The 25328-nt window shown below is 41.0% G+C and overlaps 5 protein-coding genes across 5 annotated transcripts; 2 read left to right on the forward strand and 3 right to left on the reverse strand.

The window, feature by feature from the left end:
* Positions 1-2726: 2726 nt before the first annotated feature.
* Positions 2727-4376, reverse strand: EAH_00002740 (hypothetical protein, conserved; the record flags this gene model as incomplete). The annotated part of the gene is made up of 3 exons (XM_013394153.1): positions 2727-2812; positions 3036-3167; positions 3581-4376. The coding sequence occupies 3 exons, from the start codon at positions 4374-4376 to the stop codon at positions 2727-2729; spliced, it is 1014 nt and encodes a 337-aa protein (XP_013249607.1).
* A 47-nt stretch (positions 4377-4423) lies between these two features.
* EAH_00002750 (UDP-N-acetylhexosamine pyrophosphorylase, putative) lies at positions 4424-7687 on the forward strand (the record flags this gene model as incomplete). The annotated part of the gene is made up of 4 exons (XM_013394154.1): positions 4424-4436; positions 5022-5489; positions 5871-6112; positions 7070-7687. 4 exons carry the CDS (start codon positions 4424-4426, stop codon positions 7685-7687), a joined length of 1341 nt encoding a protein of 446 aa, XP_013249608.1.
* Positions 7688-8343: 656 nt separating this feature from the next.
* EAH_00002760 (hypothetical protein, conserved) lies at positions 8344-9940 on the reverse strand (the record flags this gene model as incomplete). Its single annotated transcript, XM_013394155.1, has 3 exons — positions 8344-8370; positions 8950-9249; positions 9833-9940. 3 exons carry the CDS (start codon positions 9938-9940, stop codon positions 8344-8346), a joined length of 435 nt encoding a protein of 144 aa, XP_013249609.1.
* A 2112-nt stretch (positions 9941-12052) lies between these two features.
* On the forward strand, positions 12053-13093 carry EAH_00002770 (hypothetical protein; the record flags this gene model as incomplete). Its single annotated transcript, XM_013394156.1, has 3 exons — positions 12053-12103; positions 12580-12639; positions 12971-13093. 3 exons carry the CDS (start codon positions 12053-12055, stop codon positions 13091-13093), a joined length of 234 nt encoding a protein of 77 aa, XP_013249610.1.
* A 2067-nt stretch (positions 13094-15160) lies between these two features.
* Positions 15161-25328, reverse strand: EAH_00002780 (DNA polymerase , related; the record flags this gene model as incomplete). The annotated part of the gene is made up of 19 exons (XM_013394157.1): positions 15161-15254; positions 15362-15406; positions 15507-15571; positions 16065-16155; positions 16336-16345; positions 16586-16608; positions 16875-16920; positions 17068-17081; positions 17647-17695; positions 17888-18608; positions 18833-18994; positions 19218-19499; positions 19915-20440; positions 20626-21595; positions 22056-22128; positions 22600-22686; positions 23343-23531; positions 23816-24869; positions 25153-25328. The coding sequence occupies 19 exons, from the start codon at positions 25326-25328 to the stop codon at positions 15161-15163; spliced, it is 4677 nt and encodes a 1558-aa protein (XP_013249611.1).

Below are 25328 nucleotides of genomic sequence, written 5' to 3' on the forward strand. Positions count from 1 at the left end.
TGTCCAGTTGACGGCTGCACTTTGCCTCCTCACATCACTTCATTCGCTTGTGGCTGGATTTCTTCTTCAAGCACGCTCAAAGGTAAGGACACGCTCTAAAGCACTCTTCAGGGGCTTTCCGTTTTTCTAGTGCTCAAAATGAAATATACTCTTTTTCCAGATGCACGCTGAGTCAACGGAGATCTTGTAAAATAAAAATCTTACTTCCTGAAAAGCTATCAGGCCGTTGCCTACAATTAGATAATCGGTAGCACATGCTTCCACTGTATCACAAGCAAGCCATTGAATATGCGCATTAAACAAACCCGCATATCTCGAAGGGCTGTTGCTACCATGGCGCCTGTTGACAGCGACGCGAGACGCGCGGGAGTTCGGTGTGTCTGCTTGTTTGCGTCTAGAGTTTACTTCCTGTTTTTTCATCCTTATGGAAAAAGCTTGTTCTGAATACCTGCCTTTCTTTGCTTACGTTGGGAGCTACAGAGAAACCCCAACGGTGAACTGGTCCAATGGTCAGGGCTTTTAGGCAAAATAATTGTAAAAATTTCAGATGCATTTGAATCTTAAAATTTAAATATATAAAGGAATGAAGTCCTTCAGTCACCTGTTCAAGCCTGGTATTATATTTTTGAAAAAAATAAAGATATTTTTACTATGGTCAAGGTCACGACGATTCAACAACAGACGCCTGTCGGCAGTAAAGACGATATTTTGAAGATTTTAATACTCAATGAAATTGAAGACGCTCAGAATATATATAATATATGCCCATTTACAGTAATAATATTAATGTAGAGAATGGAGAAGGCATATTTCATAGTTCTTTCTAAGACGTTTCTTCCCTCGTGCAGATTCAGGTTTCTGCTAGAGTAGGGCCGACGTTGAGGAAGTCTGCGGTGTATAGGCAGCTAAATAAGAGGAAATTCAAGAGAAAAATAACTTGGCGTTAAGATCGAGTTGAAAGATGAATTAAAACTCTCGAAATTGATCTCCCTTTTACATGTTTCTCTGAAGCCATCGTCTTCAGTACCATCGCCAGCCGTTTGTCTGTTCTCATCGCCTGCTCACCACCACAGCTGGTTATTCAAGATTTAAGCGTAATGTTTTGCTGCATCCTTTGGAGTTTTAATGGAGGTATTGATATAAAAGTTAATATTTTTGAAGAATATTTTTACTGTTTTCTGAATAAAAAGAGCAACTGAGCCTCAGATTATCTTTTTCAGCAGCGCTTTCCTGATTTGGGCTGTCGATACACCGTGTTCAGCCAGCCATAGCCGCCACCATGTCTGACTCTAATTCAGGCGATACCTCCACAGGAGCTTTGCTGAATTCGTCTGAGCCTCAGTATTCGTTTTTGAAGTATTTCGACGCCGATGGAAAGACGCTGGTGTTGCGGACTCTGCGGTGTCTGTACATCTTGTGGTTCCTCTGTATAGCAACAACAGTAACAACGTTCGCGCTGGGTCTCACAATTACATTTCATCCTCTCGCATTGCATGGGGCCTTCAACTGGAGAGTTGTGTATGCGGGTTGCAATTTGCTGCTGGCTGGTTTAGGCGTGGGTTTGGGGGTTGCTGGGTGTTATAAGGGGCGGGCAAGTTTGTTATCTCAGTCTGCCTTCGTGCACATTCTACTGTCTTTTACTTCTCTTCTCCCTTTCCTGGGAAACCTCTCCGTCCTGCTGTATATCACCCCGCAGTCAGCTCTTGGCAGTACACCGGCGCCTGTCTTTTATAAACAACTGCTAACTGCACTCAGCGCTACAGGCGCAGTTTCAGCTGTCCTCTCTCTCATGTGCGGTGGGTCATTCAACGCATGCACAGCATTCCTTCAACTTCCCTCCAATTCACGTTGCATTCTAGGGAAACTTTAAACCCTAAACCCTAAACCCTAAACTCTCGAGTCTCTGCTAAGGGCATCGATGCAGCTAATAGCTATGCACAGCCTGCTGTGCATTTTGTTGTTTATTTGTTTCTCCCTATTATTATTGTCGTATTTTGCAGCACTCCAACTACGGGCGATTTCGCGACTCATGTGGGAGGCGCTGCCTCCCCTGCCTTCAGCTATGGCGTAAACCCTAAACCCTAAGCCCTAAACCCTACACCTTAGCTCTGGGTGCAGTGTATGCCTTCCTTGGGCATTCATTTGATAGTCCAGAAGGAGATAATCAATTTTAATCGTGTTGTCTTCCTGATGCTCCGAGATAAATCTGAAAGAGCTAAGGGCGGCTGCAATATTATTATTTATTATTATCTATTATTATTTATTATTATTCTTCTTACGATATATATTCTTGCTATTATTCCTATTAATTAGACATCTGCTTCACGCACGCATGCTCTGAAAACAATAATATAATAACAATGCAGCTTGCAGTAGCTACTACAAAGAATAATAAGCAGAAATATATCTGTCTGCTATCTACGACCCCATTAGATACACCAAGGGGGTTTAAATGAGAGATAGTTTTAATGATATTCTCAAGTAAACAAATATAAAGTCTTTCAGAAGTACATACACCTGAAAACCCCTATAGAAATTCTTCTCTCGCCTCCGCGAAGACTCAAATCAACAATTACTTTTCTCTTTTTTGTTTTAGTTTTCTGTTTTAAACAGAACAGGAGTGCGCTCCAATCTGTTGCTGCTGCTGCCGCTGCTGCTGCTGCTGCTGCTTCTGCTTGGAGTGTACGTACACCTCAACAGCCAGAAGCAGCAATCATCGAGGGCCCTCAAGAGGCCAAAGAAACCCAAGTGCTCGTCATTGCAATATCTCCAGAATCCTCCAGCGCCTTCAGCGCCTCTTCTATAGCATCGGCTGCAGTGTACATACACAGGGCCAACAGCTCAGGTGTACATGCAGCTCAGGTGTACATTCAGGTCAGGTGTATAGATATAGGCATCTCAAGTAGACATACAGCTCGACGCGAAGCCTCGATGTGTCTGCCACTTTCTCCCCCTGCTTTTCTTTCTAAACCCTAAACCCTAAACCCTAAACCCTAATAGACCGCTGAGGGGAAAGGGGTGTTGTATTGGCTCACCGCTGTGGCCTCCGAGTTTGCTGGGGAGAGTCTGCCTATTCATAGTTTTGTTTTCTGCTGCTAGCAGCAGCTTCAGCAGCTGTCGCTGCAGCGGATCGCTTACATGTTCATACAGCTCCATGGAGGCTTCATCTGTACAGACAGCAGCAAAAAGAAGAAGATGTTCTCTTTGTTTTTTATTTAATGCAGTAATTCATTTCTATTTGTTTGCTCGAGGCATTATAACATAAGAAATCCAACAACAGCAAATACACACACACAGACAAAATATATAGTAAACCCTAAACCCCAAACCCTAAACCCTAAATAAGAAGCCCAAATCATATCATAGTCTTTTGCTGCAGAACTAAGATAAAGACCCCGGCAAAGCAATATAAAACACCCCGCAGATAGAAACAGCAGCAGCAACAGCAACAACAGCAGCAGCGGCAACATGATCCGCAGCAGTACGGGGGGAGCGTGAATAGCAGCAGCAGCAGCAGCAGCAGCAACAGCAGCAGCACCAGCAGCATCTAGAGGAGCCGAAGGAGGCGACAGCATCATACCTTGTGTCTCTTGTTTGGTGTTTGTGTGTTGTTCGTTGCTTAGCTTGTCTTCATTTTTAATAGAGTTGTTTGTGTTTGCAGCTTGAGCCTGCATAGCAGCTGCAATAACTCTAAGGGGAAAAGAAATAATATATTCGCTCGGGTCTTCGATTGCTGCTACCTTTAAACAATCGATGTACACCGCACCCTTATCATCTGTGCATGCATATCCATACACTGAAACAAGCCCCCCCTCTCTTAAGGTCTTGCACAGCAGCTCAGTGCTGCTGCTGCTGCTGCTGCTCCTGTTGCTGCTGCTGCTGCTGCTGCTGGCGGGGTCTTCTTCTGGTGCTTCTGTTTGCTGCTGCAGTTTGTTCAGCACCGGTTTACTCGCACATTCAACTTCAATAGAGCCTGTTGTATCTTGAAGAACGAATTTAAATAAAGAAGAGCGGATGTCAACATTTGAAGAAGACCCGCAAAGACACACTAACCCTACATCTCTTCCAAATAATCTAAGCGACCCCCCACCCCCCTTTCTCTCCTTTACAGCTCTGCGTAGCATCCCTATAGTGCTGCATATACACCCATCAGGTGTCTGTGCAGCAGCACTTGGCTGCGGAGTCTTCTGTGATGATGCATAAGATTGAGATAAACCCTCGCTCCCTCCTAATAGTTCATCAGACACCCCAAACATACGCGATGAAGATACTCCAAGGGGGCCCCCTTGGGGGGCCCCCACGCTCTTACGTGGTTCAGAAGACAAAAAATCTGAACCTGTTGCAGAGGGAGAGAAGAAGTTCTCGTCGGCGAACATCTTCAAGAATTGAGGTGTATGTACACCTCAAATATAGTGTTATAAGGATGCACAAACAGTGTAAGGGGTATATATATATATATGTATATATATATCAACCCTAAACCCTAAACCCTAAACCCTAAACCCTTCGCCTGCTGCCTCCTACGGGTCTGCCCCTGCAAAGCAACAGAAAAGTTTGTTGTTATTAAATAATATATAAATATAACGAATATCAAACAAAGATAAACGCAGAGACCCCAAAAACCCGCGAACCCAAAGCAATCACCAAACCAACCAGTGGGGGGTGTTCGGGTTTAGGGTTTAGGGTTTAGGGTTTAGGGCTTAGGGTCGCTGGGGCTTTATCTCCGTGTATGCGAGCGTTTCCTAATGAAATACAATCCTCTATCGATTTTTCAACATTTAAACTTCTGTTTCTTGCCGATAAATAATTAATTAGGGATTAGGGTTTAGGGTTTATAAGGTGCATATAAGGGTTTAGGGTTTGCCTACATGCGTAGTACTATGTTTTTTCTGTGTGTCTGTCTTCCTCGCAAACCCATTTGAATTCTTACTCTTTAAACTGAAACTAATTATAATTACCTTTTCTTCCCTCACTCAACCCCTAGGGTTTAGGGTTTAGGGTTTAGGGTTTAGGGTTTGTAGTGATGGAGGGTTTAGAGGCTTCTGTGCGTGCTGCATATGCCGCTGCTGGGCAAGAGCATGTCTTTCGTTTCTATGAAGACCTCTCCCACGAGCAGCAGCAGCAGCTGCTGCAGCAACTGCAGCAGTATAACCCGCTCGAATTGAAGTCTATGCTTCTTGCTGCATTGCAGAACTCAGCAGCAAAAACTAGCAGCAACTCAAACAACTCCCTAACCGCAGCACACAAAATAAAACCCCCAAACTTCGTCGATCTCTCCCCTCTCAACGCTCTCCTACAAAAGCAGCAGCAGCAGCAGCACCAACAGCAGCAGCAACAGCAGAGGCAGCAGCAGCAGCAGGATGAAGAGGAGTTAGTTGCTGCTTATCAGGAGTTATTGAATAAAGGCGGTGTTTGTTCAGTGGTTTCTTTAAAGACATCTCCCTCCGCTTTGAGGTGTATGTGGAGAGATGTCGGTTTGCGGCTTATAGGTGAGCGATGCTGAGGTGTATAGGCACCTTTAATGCTTTCTTTCTCTTCCAATCCACTTCGTTCGAGACAACCTGCTGCTGCTATTGCTGCAGTTGCTGCTGCCGCTGCTGCTGCTGCTGCTATTGCTGCTGCTATTACTGCTGCTGCTGCTATTGCTGCTGCTGCTGCTACTGGCGGTTTTGATGCTGCAGTATATACATGGATTGACTGTGCATTCTTGAGCTGCTCTGCTGCTGCTGCTGCTGCTGCTACTGACGTTGCTGTTGCTACTACTGCTATAACTGGTGCTGCTACTAATATCTCTGCCCGTGTTATTGTTTTTGCTGCTGCTGCTGCTGTTGCTGCTGCTGCTGTTGCTGCTGCTGCTGTTGCTGCTGCAGCTGAGGGGAAGGTGGGTGTGCTGCTGCTGGCTGGAGGCGACGGCAGTCGTTTGGGTTTTAAGGGGCCGAAGGGTTCTTTACCTGTTTCTCCTTTGTCTAAGAAATCATTCTTTTGCATTTATGCTCAAAGACTGCAGAGAGTTGCTGCTCTTGCTGCTGCTGCTGCTGCAGCGGGCTCCAATAACAGCAACAGCAGCAGCAACAGCAGCAGCAGCAGCAGCAGCAGCAGCAGCATTTGTAAGGTGCCTCTGTATATAATGACAAGCCCTTTGAACCGTGAAGCAACGGAGTTATGTTTTGCTCAGAATAATTATTTTGGTTTACAGAAAGCAAATGTGTTTATTTTTTCTCAATCAACGGCTCCTGTATTTGATAAAGACGCAAAATTAATGCTGTCTGCCCCCTTCTCTCTTTTAACTGCTCCCTCTGGTAATGGAGCTGTCTTTAATGCATTTAAAGACAGCGGAGCTCTCATGCATGCAAAAGAAAAAAAATTAATTGGAGTTCAAATTATCCCCGTCGATAATTTACTCGCAAAAATTGCAGACCCGACTTTCTTTGGGTTTGCGTACACCGCAAATGCAAATGTAATACTAATTAATATATAAATATTTAAATTAATAATTAATATCTTAATATTTATGTATAAATATATAAATATTTAAATCTATTTTTAATATATTATATTCATAATAATTAATATTGTGATAATAAATAAATATATGTATATATAATCAATAAATTAATTAATAATTAATAGGTAGTTTAATAATATATAAATAAATATATAATGTACAAATATGTAAATAAATAATAAAAAATAAATAAATATAAATAATAATAAAATTCAGTAATGTTTTGATAGTGATTGCAAACCAAAAAAATAAAAGAATAAATAAATAAATTTGTAGGCAAACACCCAAATAAACAAATAAACAAATAAATAAATAAACAATTAAATAAACAAATAAACAAATAAAATAAAAAAATATATAAATAGACACTAAAGAAACAAATAAAAGTAACAGGTGGCAGTAGAGCCCTTCACCTGATTTGTGCTTAAATACAGCAGAAGTAAAGAGGATAAAAAAAATAAAAAAGAAAAAGATATAAAATAATAAACACAAAATCAATTTTTTATTTATTCAAATATAAAATAATTATTTTTATTGCTTCTTTGTTTGTTTGTTTGTTCTCAGGTCGCTAACAAAGTAATCTGTAGAAAATCAAAGACAGAAAATATCGGAGTTGTCTGCCAGCTGCAAACCCAACTCCCCTGTTTGCTGCAGCAGCAGCAGGTGCAGCAGCAGCAGCAGCAGCAGCAGGAGCAGAAGAGTCGCTGGGCTGGGGGTGTTGCTGAGTATTCGGAGCTGCCTTCGTGTGCATCAGAGTTTGGGGGTTTATTTAAGTGGGGAAATATCTGCATGCATTATTTTAGTGTTGAGTTCATGGATGCAGTCGCCGCCAACTTAAAATTATTTGAAAAACAGTTTCATCCAGCACAAAAAAAAATCCCTCAGCTTGTTTGCTTCAGCAGCAATCACCAACAACAACAACCAGCAGCAACAGCAGCAGCAGCAGCAGGGGCAGCAGCGGGGGCAGCAGCAGTAGGAGCAGCACCAGAAACAACAGCAGCAGCAGGAGCTGCAGCAGCAGCAGGAGCTGCAGCAGCAGGAGCTGTCTGTACACCTGAAACAAAGACAGAAAAAACGCTCAGTTGGAGCTTAGAGACACCCAAAGAGCCCAATGGATGGAAGTTAGAGCTCTTCATATTTGATGCATTCGCATTCGCAGACAGAGTTGTCGTAAGGGTTTAGGGTTTAGGGTTTAGGGTTTAGGGTATAGGGTTTAGGGTTTAGGAAAAGAGGATGGATACGGAGTGGGGCTGTTGTTTATTGATTGTTTGTTACTTGTCGTTCTTATTTATTATTTATTCTTTCATGTTGATTATTTCTTTATTCTTGTTTATCATTTGTTATTTATTATTTCTCGTTATTTATTGTTTGTGAATTAGTATTTCCTAGTAGTTGCTTATGAATTATAATTTATTAGTTATTGTTTACTAATTATAGTTTATTATGTATTTATTAATATATTATTTATTGTTCATTGCTTTATGTGCAGTGTTTGGAAGTTGAGCGCGAAGAAGAGTTCGCACCGGTGAAGGTCTCAGGAGAAAAAGAAATAAATAAATTAAAAGAAGGAGTTGTTGAGGTGTCTTCAATAACTGCAGATACACCTGAACATGCGCAGCTGCTGCTCTCTCGACTGCACGCAAAATGGATTGCTGCTGCTGCTGCTGCACCTCAACCAGCAGCAGCAGCAGGAGAAGCAGCAGCAGCAGCAGCAGCAGCAGCAACTCCTCTTCCGGGTCGCCATCCAGACAGCCCCCATCACGTTTTTTGTGAAGTTTCTCCTTTAGTTAGTTACGAAGGAGAAGGAATAGATAAAAGCTGCTTCATAGACAGAGACCTCAATGAACCTCTGCTGCTGCTAGCACCTAACGAAGAACAATATACAAACCCTAAACCCTAAACGCTAAACCCTTTGCTAAACCCTAAACCCCCAAAGCACCGCTCCAAGGAGAGGCCCTCAACTATCCTCTCTCACAAACTCCAAACCCTAACAACCTAATGTTTATTTGCTTCTATTTGCTTTCATTTTCATCAACAACTACTTCCTCTATGCGATCAAACAGCCCAGCAGCAGCAGCAACAGCAGCAACAGCAACAGCAGAAGCAACAACAACAACAGCAGCAGCAGCAGCAGCAGCAGGGGATAGCTGAAAGCGAGGAGTGCAGTTCCAGCAAATGTTATGTTCAGTGTTTAAACAAAAAAGGAGAGGAAAAAAGCTGTACATACATACACACGAGAGTTGTCTCTGCATGCATTCAACAACAAAAGGGCTCTATGAGCTCTGCTGCTGCAGCAGCTGCTGCTGCAGCAGCTGCTGCTGCAGCTGCAGCAGATGGAAAAGCAGCAGCACACCAACCGGTGTATATCTTATATCGCTGCGACTGCTGCTGCTGCTTCTGCATCTGCCGTTGTTTTTGCTGCTGTTTGTTTAGGCATCACTAACTTCCTCAGAGCATTCGCTGCTCTTAGCATCATCAGCAGATGTCTCTGCTGCTGCATCTGCTGCTTCTGCTGCATCTGATGCACCATCGTTGTCCTTCTTTGCTTGCACGCTTTCTTGGGCGCTCTCTCTTAGTGCAGCCGCTTCTTTCTCTCTCTTTTCTGCTGCATATGCTAACATCTTTTCAACATCTTCGTGTTTTTCACAGGTCACCCAGGCCCAGCCTAAGCCATATTCTGTTGCAGGAACAAACATATGAACGCGGATATCGCCGTGCTTCGATAAATTCGCCTTCAGCTGAGCCTGAGTTGTACATACACCGCACCACTACGCACAAGAATAAAATTTTATTTCGTTTAAATATATATTTGTATTTTATGAATTAAATTTTATTTTTATATGGTATTTTTTATTTTATTGTAATATTATTATAATTTAAAAACTTTTTTGTCCTAAGATATGTTTATTCTATCTGCGGTGTATGTACACCGCAGATGATATCGTTCTTCCGACATCACACGAAAGCAGCAAGTAGAAAGCAAACAAGACAAAAGAAAACCCCTCAACAAACAAACATACAAACAAATAGAAACAAACAAACAGAAACAAACAAATCGAAACAACCAATAGGAACAAACACGTAAACAGACAAACAGATTAACAAAGCACCATCCAAACGAATAAATATATAAACAAATAAGCAAATAAACAAACAAACGATATAACACAACACCCCCCCTGAAAGCTATTAAAGTTATGATTGAGAGCGTATCGTTGGATGGTGCAGCCAGCACATGCGGAAAGAAGCAAAGAAGAGTTCGCATAAACCCCTGAAAAGCAGAAAAAGAATAAACAAATTAAATATATTTCTGCAGTCTCTTCTCACCTCTGTCACCCCCAAAGGAATATTCTTGATGGTTACGCGCGAAGATGTATCGGAGCGAGTTTGGGGAATGACAGGGCGCATGGTGTAGAAGGCGTTTGGTGCAGCCATTTTTGTTTATTTTAATGAATTAACTGAGAAGAGATTAAATATATTAAAGTGTTTAAATGGTTTGATAGAATTCAGAGCAAAGGCAAGCAAACGAGTGGCTGTTGTGGTTGGCTGCTCTCGATATATCTATCGATACGATGAGGAGAAGAAGAAATGAAGGGGAGTAAATGATGAGAAGAAAGGAAGGGAAGTAAAATGTAAACGTTTAAATGCAAAACCTAGAAATAAATAAACGCAAAAAACACACCCATTCGCTCTCAACTCAACAAACAATCGCAGCTAGGCGAAGAAGAAGAGGCTCGTCACTACGGCTTGCTGCAGCAGCGCAGCAGCAGAGTTTAGCTGCTCTACTGCAGATATTTCTCAGTTTATAAAACTCTTTTTATTCTAATTTAGTTCAAAAAAGATCCACTTTTGCATTTCATTTGTTAAAAACTCTTTTAAATCATTCTAAAACTAAACTTTCTTACCGAAACTACAGAATTACCACATCAAACCACTGCCGATGGCCGGCTGCTGGGGTTGGCGGGTCGCCATACGCAGGTTTCTTCTTTTGCTTAAAAGTGCAGTAAATTGGGGCAAAAAATAAAGAGTTTAAAGAACAATTATATAAACTGTTGATTTTAATCTTAATTTTGAAAGAAAAAACAAAAAAAGAGGAGAGGGGGTGCTATACCGGTGGGTGGCGTTCTCGAGACAGTCGTCAGTTAACTCGCTGTGCGCATCGCCTGAGTGTGCGGACGAAGAGTGCACAAAAAGCTAAGAAAAAAATATTTGATTTGTTAACTTATTCAATTTTTCAAGATTAATTCAATTTTCATATTTAGGAAGAGAAAGCAAATTTGTTTTAAATGATCTTCGCGCATTCAATTTGCTGTTTTGTATGACGTGGTGGCGGTGGAGCGTCGGCGGACCACGGATCGAGAAGCAGAATCTACGATTATCATCATTATTCAAAATTTCAGAAAACACAGTAAAAAGAAATAAAAAGTGAAAAGTATACTACAATTGGTATAAAAAGCAAACTAAAAGATGAAAATTTTAATTTTGCGTCGGTTTCCTCTTTGTTCTTTAGGCGAGGTCGATACACCCGAGATCACGATCCTTTATTCAATAGTAGAGGAATCTAGTGCAAGAAACAGCGAAACTTCGTTTTTCTGTAATTGATATTTCAAAAAAATTATATTTTTGCCTTTTGTTTTTATATTTATGATGGAGTTATCAAAACGATGAGGAGTTTTCTTCTTTGTTTCGCCTTTCAATTAGCTCTCTTCTTCCTGCTTTCCATCGCCTCGGCGGGCGAACATGCGGAGGTGGAAGCTTGCAAGAAAGGCCATCGAGGGCTTCTTTTTCACATATTAAAAAACCAAGATATTTCTAAAGGATGCAAAGTGACTGTAATTTTAAAGAAAAATTGCATTAAACTCCTGAGGTAAGCTGAAGAGAAGCAAAAATACGCTGAACTGAATATGTGTGCGTATGGATAATACAACGATGAGAACGAAAACAGAGGCAACAAAGAATACAAGACAATTGATTTGGGTTAGTTTTTTCTTTTTTATTTATATTTTTAAAAGCTTACTCTGTTTTTTCATTTCTTTTTTAATTTTTCCACCAGAAGCCGTCGAAACTCCACTGCATATTCTGCCCAATGATGAAACCTGCATTTCTATTAAACATGCACAAGCCGATGACCCGGATATTTTGTGGTGAGTACTTCCTTACTTTAGCACTATTAAAAGATTAAATAAATTAAATATATAAATATATATGCCTCGCTGGCTAGTGATATTCGAGAATTAATTTACTTAAGCTTAAAAGCTCTCCCTTACGGTTTATTTATTCCCTTCCTTCCTCAGCTGCGAGAACAGAAGCTGCAGAGACGAATGGGTGAGGAGATCTCTATGCCTATCCATATTCATGTTTTTATCTATATTCTAATTCATTATTATTATTATGGTTTTTGCCATTATTATTGTTGCTTTTGTCACCACTATTAATAGTAATATTCCTAATGTATTACTATTATTGTTTTATTGCTTTTAATATTATTTTTTATATGTGCAGTGGAAGGCAATCACCAAGCAAATCCTCTGCCTTCACCAAGGCGCCATGCGAAAGGAAATAGCCGGCGAGCCCCCCCTGGAGATTGAACAGCGCGAGGTGAATTTTTGTGTATTTCATCAAAGTACAGATCAAAATAAACCCCTATAAAAATCTATTATGGCATGCAATGTTTTGTTAATATACAAACCCGACTAAAACCCCTAAAGCAAATATATTATATCCATCACCATTAGTTTACTTCATCAAAACAAATCCTGTTAAAATTTCTAAAATGTTTGTTTGGCTGACATCACCTTTATTAAACCCCAAAGATAAATGAATTATAACGTCATTTATTTATTCAATCACAGCAAAACTTAAACACTAAAAGTTAATTTATTATGCTCATATATATACATATATATTTATATTTCTATATTTTGCATATTCTATATATTATATATATTATCTTGTATATATTATATAAATAATGGGATATATTTAAATATTATATATCAAAATATTATTATTACTATTATTATTATTATCTCTAACTGCCAAATGTAAATGTTTTGTTCTTGTTTGCGATTCAGGTGTTAGAAAAAGTAATTGAAGAACCCGAAAAAGGCGGCATAACGATCCACATTGACAAGGTAAGAATAAAAAAAATAAATACTTGCATCTAATTAAGTAATTAACCAATTAATTAAGTGAATATTTATCTATTTATCTATTTATCTATTTATCTATTTATTTATTTATTTGTTTATTTGTTTGTTTGGCATATGTGTTTATGCATTTATACGTTCATTTGTTTAATTCCAACTGTTTATTTCTTCATTTTATTGTATTTCTTTATTTTATTTTAAATACAAATGCATGTCTATTTGTTTACTTATATATTCATTTTAATGGATTTATTTATTGACTCGTTTATATATTTATTTTTATTTATTTATTTATTTTCTTCTTCACTGTCTGCAGGGGCAAATGCCTGCGGAGCCAATTCTGTCGATTCACCCAAAATTTCGGGGGATTTCTTCAAAGAGGAGATTGCGGCTGAAGCCTCCTTTAAATGAAAAAGCAATTGAAACATCAAACAATTAACAAACAAAAACAATAATTAATGAACAAACAAAGGCAATAAACAAAGAATTAACAATAAACAAACAAAAACAATAAAGAATAGAGAATAAGCATAAACAATAAACAACCAACGGAAATACGCAATATGTGATAATCAAATAAAAACAAATAGGCAATCAAACGTGAAGAATAAATAAAATGAAGTAAATAGTAAAGAAGAAACAAAAAAGAATAAATTATTTGCTCTTTGTCTTCCGTCAAAGCGACAAAGTGGATCGAGGCGTTCGGTTTAAACAGCGGAAAACCGATCAACCGAATATTTGGCTGAGACAAAAGAGGCTATATAATGTATACATTTAATATATATATATATAGCGTATATATATAATTTTTATTATATATAATATTATATATATTATATATACACTGCAAGGGAGAGAGAGAGAGAGGAGAGGAGATAGACAATTATGGTAGTGGAGAGGTAAGGAGTGATTGTTGTATCGTTTATATTTAGTAAAGAGATAAAAAGTTTGTAGAATAACAAACCCCTAAACCCTAAAAACATAAACAAGCGAACAAATATATTTATTTTTTCTTTGCATTTCTCTGTCTTTTTCATTGTGCATAATCCCCTCATTATTTATTCTCTATCTTTATCTGGATTATAAAAATATCTAATTGTTTTTCTTTTGTTTTCCTTTTATTTAGTAGTTATTGGCTTGAGAGTAGAGTGAGGCCTTCTGGGAATGAAAGAAGAGCCGAGGAGATGAATAATATTATCGAGTCTAAGAACAAACTCCCCTCTTTGTTGTTCGTCTTCAATGTCTCTGCAAATAAACATCTGGCTTCTAAAAGGAGAAGTGCCGTTTGGTAGAATTGCGATTGTTGTGGCGTTGTTGTTGCTGTTGTTGTTACGGGTTGCTCTTGAGGTGTACAGACAGCTCTTTGTTTTCACTTGCAGTTCAGGAAGATAACAAAGACCCGCTTCCATCGCACTATTGGGCACCTGGAGTCGATCTAAAGCCCCAAGATCTGCTGCTGCATGCAACAGGGCTTTAATTGTTTTCTTCCCTTCTTCATTCTGCATCAACCTTGAAATAAAACCCTCTACATCTTCATCGATCTTCGCATGTAACAGCAAACGACTCAAAGAAGAACCCTCAAAGCACCTCGGCCTCTGCTCCATCTGCTTCTCAGTTTGTTTGTTTAAAGGAGTTATTTTAATTAGAGGGGAACGAAGAGAATTCATAAGGAGAAAGATATAGGAAATATATGCAGGGAAACAGATGCTGTACGGGTCGCGTTAGGGATGATTAGTAGAGAGAATTGGCTGCGATCAGAAGAAGAGAGAAGATTTATATCCTTAAAAAGAAGAAGAAAAGAAAATAATTATATTAAAATTTCCGTATTCCTATTGCGATGCATTTCCACTGTACAGACACCGGCGGCCCGCCCGAGGCGTGCAGCTGCAGAGCAACGCTTCTCTTGATCTGTCGTTTATATTAAGAAAAATGTCTTTAAATAAAGAAATTTAAACGCAAATAAATTTGTTTTATTTATTTAAATATAAATATAATTTAATTTATTCATTTTAGGGATTTTTAACCCCTCATTTCAACATTTTTCTCTGCCCTTTCGCTGCTGACGATCAACGCCGCTTCGATGTCACCGAAGGCGCAGCAGAACGAAATTGAAGTATCATCAACCACGAAAGAATATTAATATTATAAAAATAAATTCTTTTTTATTTATTTAAACATAAATTTATAATCTTCATTATTAGCTTCATTTTTAAGGGAAAACCGCCGTCTGCCCCCTCCTTGATGTCCCTTATACTAACTCGTTACTTATACAGTTGAAGTAGAACCCTAAACCCTAAACCCTAAACCCCCAAGCCCAAACCCTAAACCGTAAACACTTATGGTTAAATTGTAAACACTCCGCTGTCTGCTGCGGTGTGTACAAGTAAAAATTTTATTTTTTATCCCTAAAAGAATTCAAACTAAAAACAATTTGGAGTATTTAAAAAAAAACGGGATGGGGTATTCCCACCCTAAACCCTAAACCCTAAACCCTAAACCCTAAACCCTAGCACCACGCCTCCTGGATTTGCACGAGGCAGGCTTGTAGGGTTTCCAAACCCATTTCTACAGCCACCTCCTGCACTGTCTGCATGAACTCCCTGCAGCAGCAACATCCCACAACGCAGCCCAAACCCTAAACCCTAAACCCTATACCTTAAATCCTAAACCCTCAACAACAGGCGAGGAAAGGGGCTGTCTGTCTTACTCCCAAATCTTCGGGTCGAGACGCGACTTGAAGGGTTTGCCGCATCTGCGCAGAGCAGCCAGCAGTCAATCGCGCCAAACCCTAAACCCTAAACCCTAAACCCTAAACACTAATCCTAAACCCTAAACCCTAAACCGTCACGCACTTGCACTTGTCTCGGAGGTGCGAAACGCAGACAGAGCGACAACCGACGCAGTAAAAGTCCTGGGCCTGAGCACACAGCCACAACCCTCAGACCTCCCTAGGGTTTAGGGTTTAGGGTTTACAGTTGAGGGTTTAGAGTTTAGAACAGAACGCAACTCGAGGGTTTACGGTTGCTCAGAGACTAGAAGAAAATTAGGGTTTAGGGTTTGCATCGGTGAGGGAAAGGCATCGAGGGTTTAGGGTTTAAAGCGTTGCTGAGGGTTTGCAGACTCAAGAAGGCTTTATGTCTTTAGGGCTAAAGACAAAAGCTACAAAGAAAGTTAGGGTTTATGGTCTAGGGTTTGCTGGACGATCAGGATTTAGGGTTTAGCGTTTCAGGGTTGTTTGAGAGATAGGGATTATGGTTTAGGGTTTGCCGGAGAATTAGTGTTTAGGGTTTAAGGTTAAGGGTCCAGGGTTTGCTTGCGGCGTAGGGCTTAGGGCTTAGGGTTTAGGGTTCAGGGTGACTTGATTGCGAATTAGGGTTTAGGGTTTAGGGTTTAGGGTTTGCAACACGCACCAGAAAAGCGTAGTGCATTTCTTGCAGAGCTCGAAGCAAATGACCCTCCAACAAATCATCATCCAAAGCAGAGCCGCACGAAGGGCATTTGCTGCAAACCCCAAACCCTAAACCCTAAACCCTAAACCCTAAACCCTGAATGTAACGCGGAGTTCAAACATTGACGTCAGTACAGTTGCCCAAGAACCCTCGGTACAAAACCCTAAGCCCTAAACCCTAAACCCTAAACTCTAACTACAAACCCGAAAACGCTAATACCCCTCGCCCTTACGCCATAATCCCTGTAAACGCTAAACGCTAAACCCTAAACCCTAAACCCTAAACCCTAAACTCTAAGCACTCACCAGACTTTGAGTAGGATTTGTTTTCCATCAACAGTATCAGCAAGAACATCAACAAGCGAAGATATAACTTCAAGATTGCTAACTATGTTGCAAGATGCGCATAAGACATCGGAGATATATAAAGAAGAAAGCGGCGAAACCCAGCTAAAAGACAAACCATCAGACACCCCAGCTAACGTATACAAACTATGAGATCGCTCCTGAACAAACAAACAAACAAAATAAATAAATAAATAAATAAATTAATTAATTAATTAATTTATTAATATATATTAAACGTAGTTTTATTATGCTTTATCGATGGGTACAGACAGTATAGCATGCACAAATAATCATTTCAATACAAACAATATATATAAATATTAAATATAAATAGATATAAATATATAAATATATATATATATATATTTATTTATTTATACTGTTTGTATAAAAGCAACATAAATACTTTAAAATGGCGCCTTACACAACAAAAGTGAAATAGAAGAGATGCGTCTCATACTCCTGCTTGCCTAAACCCTAAACCCTAAACCCTAAACCCTAAACCCAATATACTAAACCCTAAACCCTATATACTAAACCCTAGACCCCGTACCCAAATTCCTAAACCCTAGCCTGCTGAAGATAAATCTGCGAGCCTCCGAAACAAAACCGCGTACCCTCCAGTGCCACCCTTCAAACCCTAAACCCTAAGCCCTAAACCCTAAACCCTAAACCCTTACGGCTAGTGCCTCTGCCCAGCTTTGTTGTTGGTAGTCGATATTTAAATCGATTTGCATCAGACGGCAAACAAAAGAAACTGCTAAATAACGCCAAGAAGAAGACGAAGAACGGAAACCGAAACATGAAGGAAGTTGAAGAGACCTGTGCATACACCCCAAATATACAATATACCTGCCTATACACCCCATGCATGCAACAAAATCAAACTAAATTAAAAACAATTACTATCAAATACAAATATATACATACTCTTAAAAATAGCTGCATATACACCTGAAATATGCAGCAATTCGCTAGCTGCGATGTCCCCAAAGAAAAACAAAAAAATAATAATACAAATAAATAAATAAATCAAAAATAAATAAACAAATTAAAAGAATCGGCAGCAAACAACTCGCAAGCAAATAACAGATAATCACAGCAGAAACAAACAAATTCAAACTTCTACACAAACCCCAAACCCTAAACACTAAACCCTAAACCCTAAACCCTAAACCCTAAACCCCAGGTCCCACTTGAAGGAGAGTTCCTTGCTCTGCCGAACTTCACTAGCGGAACCGTACTCTGTCAGCCACAACCACAAACCCTAAACCCTAAACCCTAAAACCCTAAACCCTAAACCCTACAACCCTAAGACCCCAAACCCTAAACCCTAAAACCCTAAACCCTTAACCCTAAAACCCTAAACCCTTAACCCTTAACCCTAAACCCTAAACCCCTAAACCCTCGTTTTAATGTATAAACGTAGTTGCGTACTGCGCAGGAGTTGAACGGGGTCATTGAGGAGGCGTCTGAAGGTGTTTAGAAAGGATTTATTTTTATTTTTGTTTTTAGGGTTTTGTTGTTTGTCTGTGTTGATATCGCAGGGGGTTTGCTCCTTCTCTTCATCAACAGCAGCAAACCAAAACCCCACAGCTAACTCCGACAGCTTTGCTGCAACCTCATCCCTTGTCCACTCCCTGCTGCTGCTGCTGCTGCTGCTGCTGCTGCTGCTACAGAGATCGTCTTCTGTCTCGTTTATTTGATGCAGCAGCTGCAGCAGCGGCAGCTGCACAACTCTGTCGATAGCAGCACGGATGAAGTGCAGCAAAGGAGGGGGGAAGCACCTCAAAACAGAAAGGCTGTCGCATATACCCTCATTCACCAAACTGCTGCTGCTGCTGCTGCTGCTGCTGCTGTTGCTGCTGCTGCTGCTGCTGGCGAAAGGAACGAACTCCCTATACCCTAACCAATCGCGCTCATCTAGTTGAAGAAAAGCAACAAAAGAATCGGAGGGGTATATAGCAAGGGCTTCAAAGAGGGGTTGCTGCTGCAGCTGCTGCAGCGCGTGCTGCAGCTGCTGCTGCGCTGCAGCAGCAATAACCAGCTCCGTTGATACAACAACTCTTCGTAGATCTGCTGCTACAACTTTAAAAGAAAACGAAGACGTCATTTCTTTTAATAGCAGCAGCAAATACACCTCAGCGTGTCGCTGCACCTAAAGACAAACCCAAACCACAAACCCTAAACCCCAAACCCTAAACCCTAAACCCTAAATCCCAAACCCTAAACCCTAAACCCTAAACCCTAACCACCCGAGCAAGCAGAGAATCAGCCCTTGAGGCGTTGTGTGAGGTATAGATAGGGTTTAGGGTTTGTCTCTTCCGTGCTGGTTCAAAGAAGGGTTTAGGGCTTAGGGTTTAGGGTTTAGGGTTTGCAGACCTTCGCTCTTAGTGCGGCATCAAATAAAAGAGTATTGGGGTTGCAAACCCAGGGGTAAAACGATGAAAAGATTAAATGAGACAGCCGAGATGACTCTGTTTTGTTTTTCTTCTCCAGTGTATACAGACACCCGAACAAACGCTGCAGACCAAACCCTAAAACCTACAGCGCAAACCCCACGCAACCCTAAACCCTAAACCCTAAACCCTAAACCCTAGAGAGAAAAGAAGCAAGCCTCCTCAACACACAAACCCTAACCCTAAAACCTAAAATAAACCCTAAACCCTAGCAGCCAAGCAATTGACCCCTTCTCCACCTCTCCTTCATCTGCTTAAGAGTTTAGGGTTTAGCTCCGAGGGTTTAGGGTTTAGGGTTTAGGGTTTACCCTGAAGGCTGCGGGGGAGAACTGAGTATGCGAATGGAAACCCTCAAGCGCTAAGTCTGCTGCTGGCTGCCCTTGTGCTACTGCTGCTGCTGCTGCTTCTTCTGCTGTTTCTTCATGTTCATCATCATCAGCAGCAGCAGCAGCAGCACTATCTCCAGCAGCAGCTGCTGCTGCAGCGGCAGCAGCAGCAGCAAGGGAGTCTCCTTCATATCGCAACCAATCCGCAGCACTTAAATATTCAGGGTCAACTTTGTCTGCCAGCCGAACGCTGTTGAAGATCAGCTGAACACAAACCCTAAACCCTAAACCCTAAACCCTAAACCCTAAATTATTCTAATACCTGGATATGCACATGCAGGTCTTTTGCTCTGAAGCCCAAACCCTAAACCCTCGCAGCATTCCTATTTCATTGGGTTTAATTAGGGTTTAATTAGGGTTTAACTAGGGCTTAATTAGGGTTTACTTGGGGTTTATTTACATTCTACCTGGGTTTGATAAAGGTTTAATGAGGGTTTGATTAGGGTTTAATAAGGGTTTGATTAGGGTTTGATTAGGGTTTATTTAGGGGCTTGATTAGGGTTTGATCAGGGTTGGATTAGGGTTTATTAAGGGTTTAATAAGGGTTTGATTAGGGTTTAGGGTTTGATTAGGGTTTAGGGTTTGATTAGGGTTTAGGGTTTGGAGTGCAGTATATTACGGAGTCTCCCATAGCGAGTTCGTAGCAAATGCAGCGGTATATCCCTGGCTGAGTTTTTGTGTTTTGTTTGTCTATTAAATCATAATCAGCATAAGCAGAAGAAGATAAACAAGCTCCTCCAATATCTGTTTCCTGCTGCCGCAGCACAAAGTCTACCAGCTTGCTGCTGCTGCTGCTGCTGCTGCTGCTGCTGCAGCTGCTGCTCCATAGGATGCCTTTGTGCTGTCTTAGGGTTTGAGCGAAGAAGCTATCATACAAAACCCTCATCGTTTCTCGAGGTCCTCGAAACCCTCCTAATGGCGGCGGAAGTGCTGCTGCTGCTGCTGCTGTTGTTGCTGCTGTTGCTGCTGTTGGGCCTCCATGCTGCTGCTGCTGCTGCGCAGCAGCAGCAGCAGCAGGGTCCTCAGACGCTAAGCCCTTTAATGCTAATCCCAAGGGGAAGAACATTGTGCGAGACAGCCAAAGAGAAGCTTCAAACAACTCCTGCTGCTGCAGCAGCAAACCCTGCGACGCCCGAAACGCTGCCCTGCAGCAGCAGCAGCAACCGCAGCAGCAACAGCAACAGCAAACGCAGCAGCAAGATAAGAAGCAGAATGTTAGCGAGTGTGCCGAGGAAGCCCAGAAGGGGTCTCCTGAGGGTGTAGACTGACTACCTTAGGGCCTCGAAAGGGTTTCATTAGGGTTTAGGGTTTAGGGTTTAGGTGTGCTGACTCAGCAAAATCTGTCTTGCTAAGAGAGCGGAGGTTTGCGTTTGCTTCGAGGCGCAGCACGGGGATTCTAAATGCAGAGTTTTTTGCATTTGTTTGGCTGGAGGCTGTCGCCCAGCTACCTAATTCGTTATCTGATAGAGTAGATAGCAGCAATATAATGTATTTGCTGCTGCTGCTGCTGCTGCGGCTGCGGGAAGCTGCGCCTGCTGCTGCTGCTGCTGAAGATAGCTGCTGCTGCTGCTGCTGCTTCAAGTATAAGAACTCCTCCAGGGCCCTTAGTGTCTGGGTTACATCCTTTTGCTGCGCTCGAGCTGCTGCTGCTGCTGCTGCTGCAGTGCTGCCGCCTGTGATGTTGCTGCTGCTGCAGAAGAAGCGGCAGAGGGGCCTCTGCAGCAAATGCGTCTCCCTGAACTTGTTGAGTGTATTGGGATCGAGCGAAGCAAACATTTGTGTTGTATTCTTAGTTGCATATACACCTGAAATAGGATCAGGTGTATGTGCAGCTTCAGAACCACCCATCTCTTGTTCTTCTTCGTCTTCTTCTTCATCTCCCTCCTCCTCTTGCTGTTGCTGCTGCTGCTGCTGTTCTATCGCAGCTTGCAGCAGCTGCTGCTGCAGCAAGCAGGGGCTTATTTCTCTTCGTACGTTCCCACCAATGAAGAAAGCAGCAGAAGGGCTAGCGAGGAATTTGCTGGGATCGCTGGGATCGTTGGGATCGGCTTCGGGATCGAGTGCGTGGGGTTCGTAGACAGCACAGAAGAGGCGATCTGTGGGGTTTTTCGAGGTTTGTTTGTCTTTAGAGTTGCTGCTGTGAATTATATGCACAAAAAGAGGCTTAAAGCTGCCTCCATAAGCAGCAGAAGACAGCTTGCTAGCTGCAGCAGCAGCAGCAGCAGCAGCAGTAGCAGCAGCAGATGAAGCAGACGCCCGAGAGAAGCCCGAAGAAAGAAAAACGCCTGTGGGGTCTATCACTGAGCATCAACACAAACAAATACAAAAAAGAAATAAATAAATAAACTAATAAAACGAATAAACAAAATAAATATACCCTAAACCCTAAACCCTAGCCATATATAATAAACCCTAAAACCCTAAACCCTAGTCATATATAAAATAAACCCTTAACCCTAAACCCTATTCATATAAACCCTAAACCCTAAACCCTAAACCCTAGCCATATGAACAAACCAAACTAAGCAAGGAAAAATAAACAAACTAAATAAATGCAACCGGCATACTAAACAAACAAAACAAATAAAACAGACAAAACAAACAAAACAGACAAACAAAATAAACAAAAAAAACAAACTAAACAAAAGAAAGCCCTCGCTTATGGCATATATATGACTAGGGTTTAGGGTTCAGGGTATACATATATAGGGTTTAGGGTTTTAGGGTTTAGGGTTTTAGGGTTTAGGGTTTAGGGTTTACCGTTTTGTAGGTCAGTGGTGTGGGTCTCCATCATATTGCCCATGTGCGACAAAAACGCAAAATCCAAAGGCAGCTGAAACCACAAGCCACAAACCCTAAACCCTAAACCCTAAACCCTAAACCTTAAACCCTAAACCGTAGACCGCATTCTAGAGCAGCTGCATGACACCAGAGAAAGGGTTTAGGGTTTAGATTTTTTTCTAAACCCTTAAACGGGAGGGTTAAGCTACCCATGTAGCGTTTGAGGTTTAGGGTTTAGGATGCAGTTAGGGTTTAGGGTTTAGGGTTTAGGGTTTACGTTTCCTTCAAAGATGCCAGCAGCGCGTTGATGAAAGGAAGCATAAATAGAGTTCTTATTTAAATTAAAATTTTTTTCTCGAAGGCATAACTCAGCCAAATAAAGCTGCTTCAATCCGCGGGGCAGCAAATAACGCCCAGATAAACCCTTCACTGTTATGCTGCTGCTGCTGCTGCTGCTGCTGCTGCTGCTGCTGCTGCTGCTGCAGGTGATGGTGGTGTTGCTCAGTGGGGTTGTGCTGTTTACGAAGAGGCGTCGAAATATTTGAAGACGAACAGAAAAAAAACAAAGAGAGGACGGAGTCGTCAAACGCACACAATATAAACCCTCGTCCTAAACCACAAACCACAAACCACAAACCCTAAACCCTAAACCCTAAACCATACACCCTGAACCCTAAACCCTAAACCCTAAACCCTAAACCCTAAACCCTAAACCATAAACCATAAACAACTAACCCGAAACCCTAGACCACAAACCACAAACCCTAAATCAGGATCCCTAAACCCTAAACCATAAACCCTAAACCCTAAACCCTATAGCATAAACCATAAACAACTAACCCGAAACCCTAAACCACAAACCCTAAACCACAAACCCTAAACCCTAAAATTTGATGGCAAATGACAGAGGGAGGGATTAAAAAAATGAAATGCAGAAGACGACGGAAAATCAAATTAAACCACATAAACAAACAAATGAATGTATAAATAAATAAATAAACAGATAAATAATTTAGATAAATAAACAAATAGATACATAAATAAATGAACAGGTTAACAAACACATAAACAAATAAACAAATAAACCGAAAAATAAATAAACAAAAAAACAATCAAATAAACTAAAAAATAAACAAGCAAATGCCCATCTACCCACTTATCTAAATAAACAAATTAAATAAATAAATAAATAAATAAATAAATAAATAAATAAATAAATAATAAAATAAATAAATAAATTAATTAATAATAAATAAATGAAATCACCTCTGGATCGATGCGGTAGAAGTCTAAGACTTCCCATCTCTCCGTTAGCAGCAGCTGCAAATCTTTTTTATTGATGTTTGAATTTAAACAAAATAAATTTATTAACTCTTTCTGAGGTGTATCTACACCTAAACCAAACGAAGAATTAAATGCACTCTTATCAGCCCGACGCTGCAACCCACGTAGCTCCTGTAAGCCACAAACCACAAACCCTAAACCCTAAACCCTAAACCCTAAACCCTAAACCCTTAACTCTAATTCCTACACACTAAATCCTACACCCTAAACCCTAAACCCTAAACCCTAAACCCAAAAACGCGTAGCACGATTTCATTTGGGGTATACATATGCATCGTCATAGGAATCAGGGGTTTAGGGTTTAGTGTTCAACTGGTTAAGGGATTAGGTTTTAGGGTTTAGGGTTTTAGGGTTTAGGGTTTTAGGGTTTAGGGTTTTAGGGTTTAGGGTTTTACCTCTCTAAGTCTTTGCCATTTAACTCTTTGCGTTGTAATCCATTCGTGAATATTCGTCTTAAAGAGTTGCATCTCGGCTTGGCGCTGCTGCTGCTGTTGCTGCTGCTGCTGTTGCTGCAGCTGCAGCTGATGCTGCACTTTTTCTTGCTGCTGCTGCATCTCTGAATGCCTTGCTGCTGCTGCTGCTGCATCATCATCGACAGCAGCAGCATCGCTCCCCTCTCCTTCCTTTTCCCAACCTTCCTGCTGCTGCTGCTGCTGCTGCTGCTGTTGTTGCGTTTGCTGCTGCTGTTTCTGCTGTTTCTGCTGCTGCTGTCCTTGCATGCGTGGGGTGTATATTGAGGTAAAGAAATGACTAATCTTTGTTTGTTTGTTTGAAAGCATTGTTTGATGCTTTTTAATCCAAGTCGGTAGACGCAGCTGTGGTAAGGGATTATCAACATTTTGTCGTATTGCAGGGATTACAAGCAGCTTTAAAAGCTGCGTTTCAATTTTTTCTAAGTAATATCCCCAGTCAATAATTAATTTAGGATTAGCTGCAGCAGCAGCAGCAGCAGCAGCAGATATTCCCAGCCATTTTTGCATGAAATGCTGCTGCTGCTGCTGCTGAGACTGCAGCAGCTGTATAGGTATTGCTCGAGAAGCTACGGGTAGATTTGCAGGGAGCGAAGAAACAAGATAATGTACAGAGACAGGTGCATCCGTTAAGAAGCTTTTATTTTGTAGTAATTCTGCTAGCCTCTCTGCTGTTGTTATGCTCAGAGATTTCGCTAAAGACTGGCTAGCTACACTCTTAGCAAGCACCTTCCTCGCTACAAGCAGCTGCTGAAGCACTTCATTTGAAGCAGCAGCAGCACCTTGCTGCTGCAGCAGCAGCAAATATCTTCTACCTACTGCAGCAGCAGCAGCAAACGACTCTTTCTTTGAACTTCCTAGCATAAATGCAGGAAACAGCTCATGCTGCATGCGTCTTATCACTTCAAACTCTCCTCTTCTCTTCAATTCAAATCCTTTCAACTCGCTTATCGACCCGCCAGACCCGTACACCACATATCTATACAACAAACAAATACATACAAATATATATATATATATATATATACATATATATAGTTGTTTTACTTGTATTCTTATGAATGTTAAAATGAATATAAATTTAAATATATAAGCATAAGCATATAAATACAAATGTATATATATATATATGGTTTCAACAACAAAATAGGAAACGAAAACAGCAATTCTTTATGCAGCAGCCACAGCAACAGCAGCAACAACACCAGCAGCAACACCAGCAGCAGCAGCAGTAGCAGGGGCAGCAGCAAGGTGTTGCTTACCTCTTTTTGAGCAGAGCATCAGATTTTTCGCTGGCTGGTAAGAACATGCCTCTCCAGGGGCCGTCTAATTCGAAGAAAACTTCATTTCTTATTTCCTTTTTAAATGCATGCAGTGCTGGGTCAAAGGACAGAAACTGCGTGTTCTTAAAGCGATCATACACTGCCTTATTCAGCAT

The sequence above is a fragment of the Eimeria acervulina genome, genomic scaffold (genome assembly GCF_000499425.1).
Source record: "Eimeria acervulina Houghton genomic scaffold, Eah_scaff9, whole genome shotgun sequence".
NCBI classification, from domain to species: domain Eukaryota; phylum Apicomplexa; class Conoidasida; order Eucoccidiorida; family Eimeriidae; genus Eimeria; species Eimeria acervulina.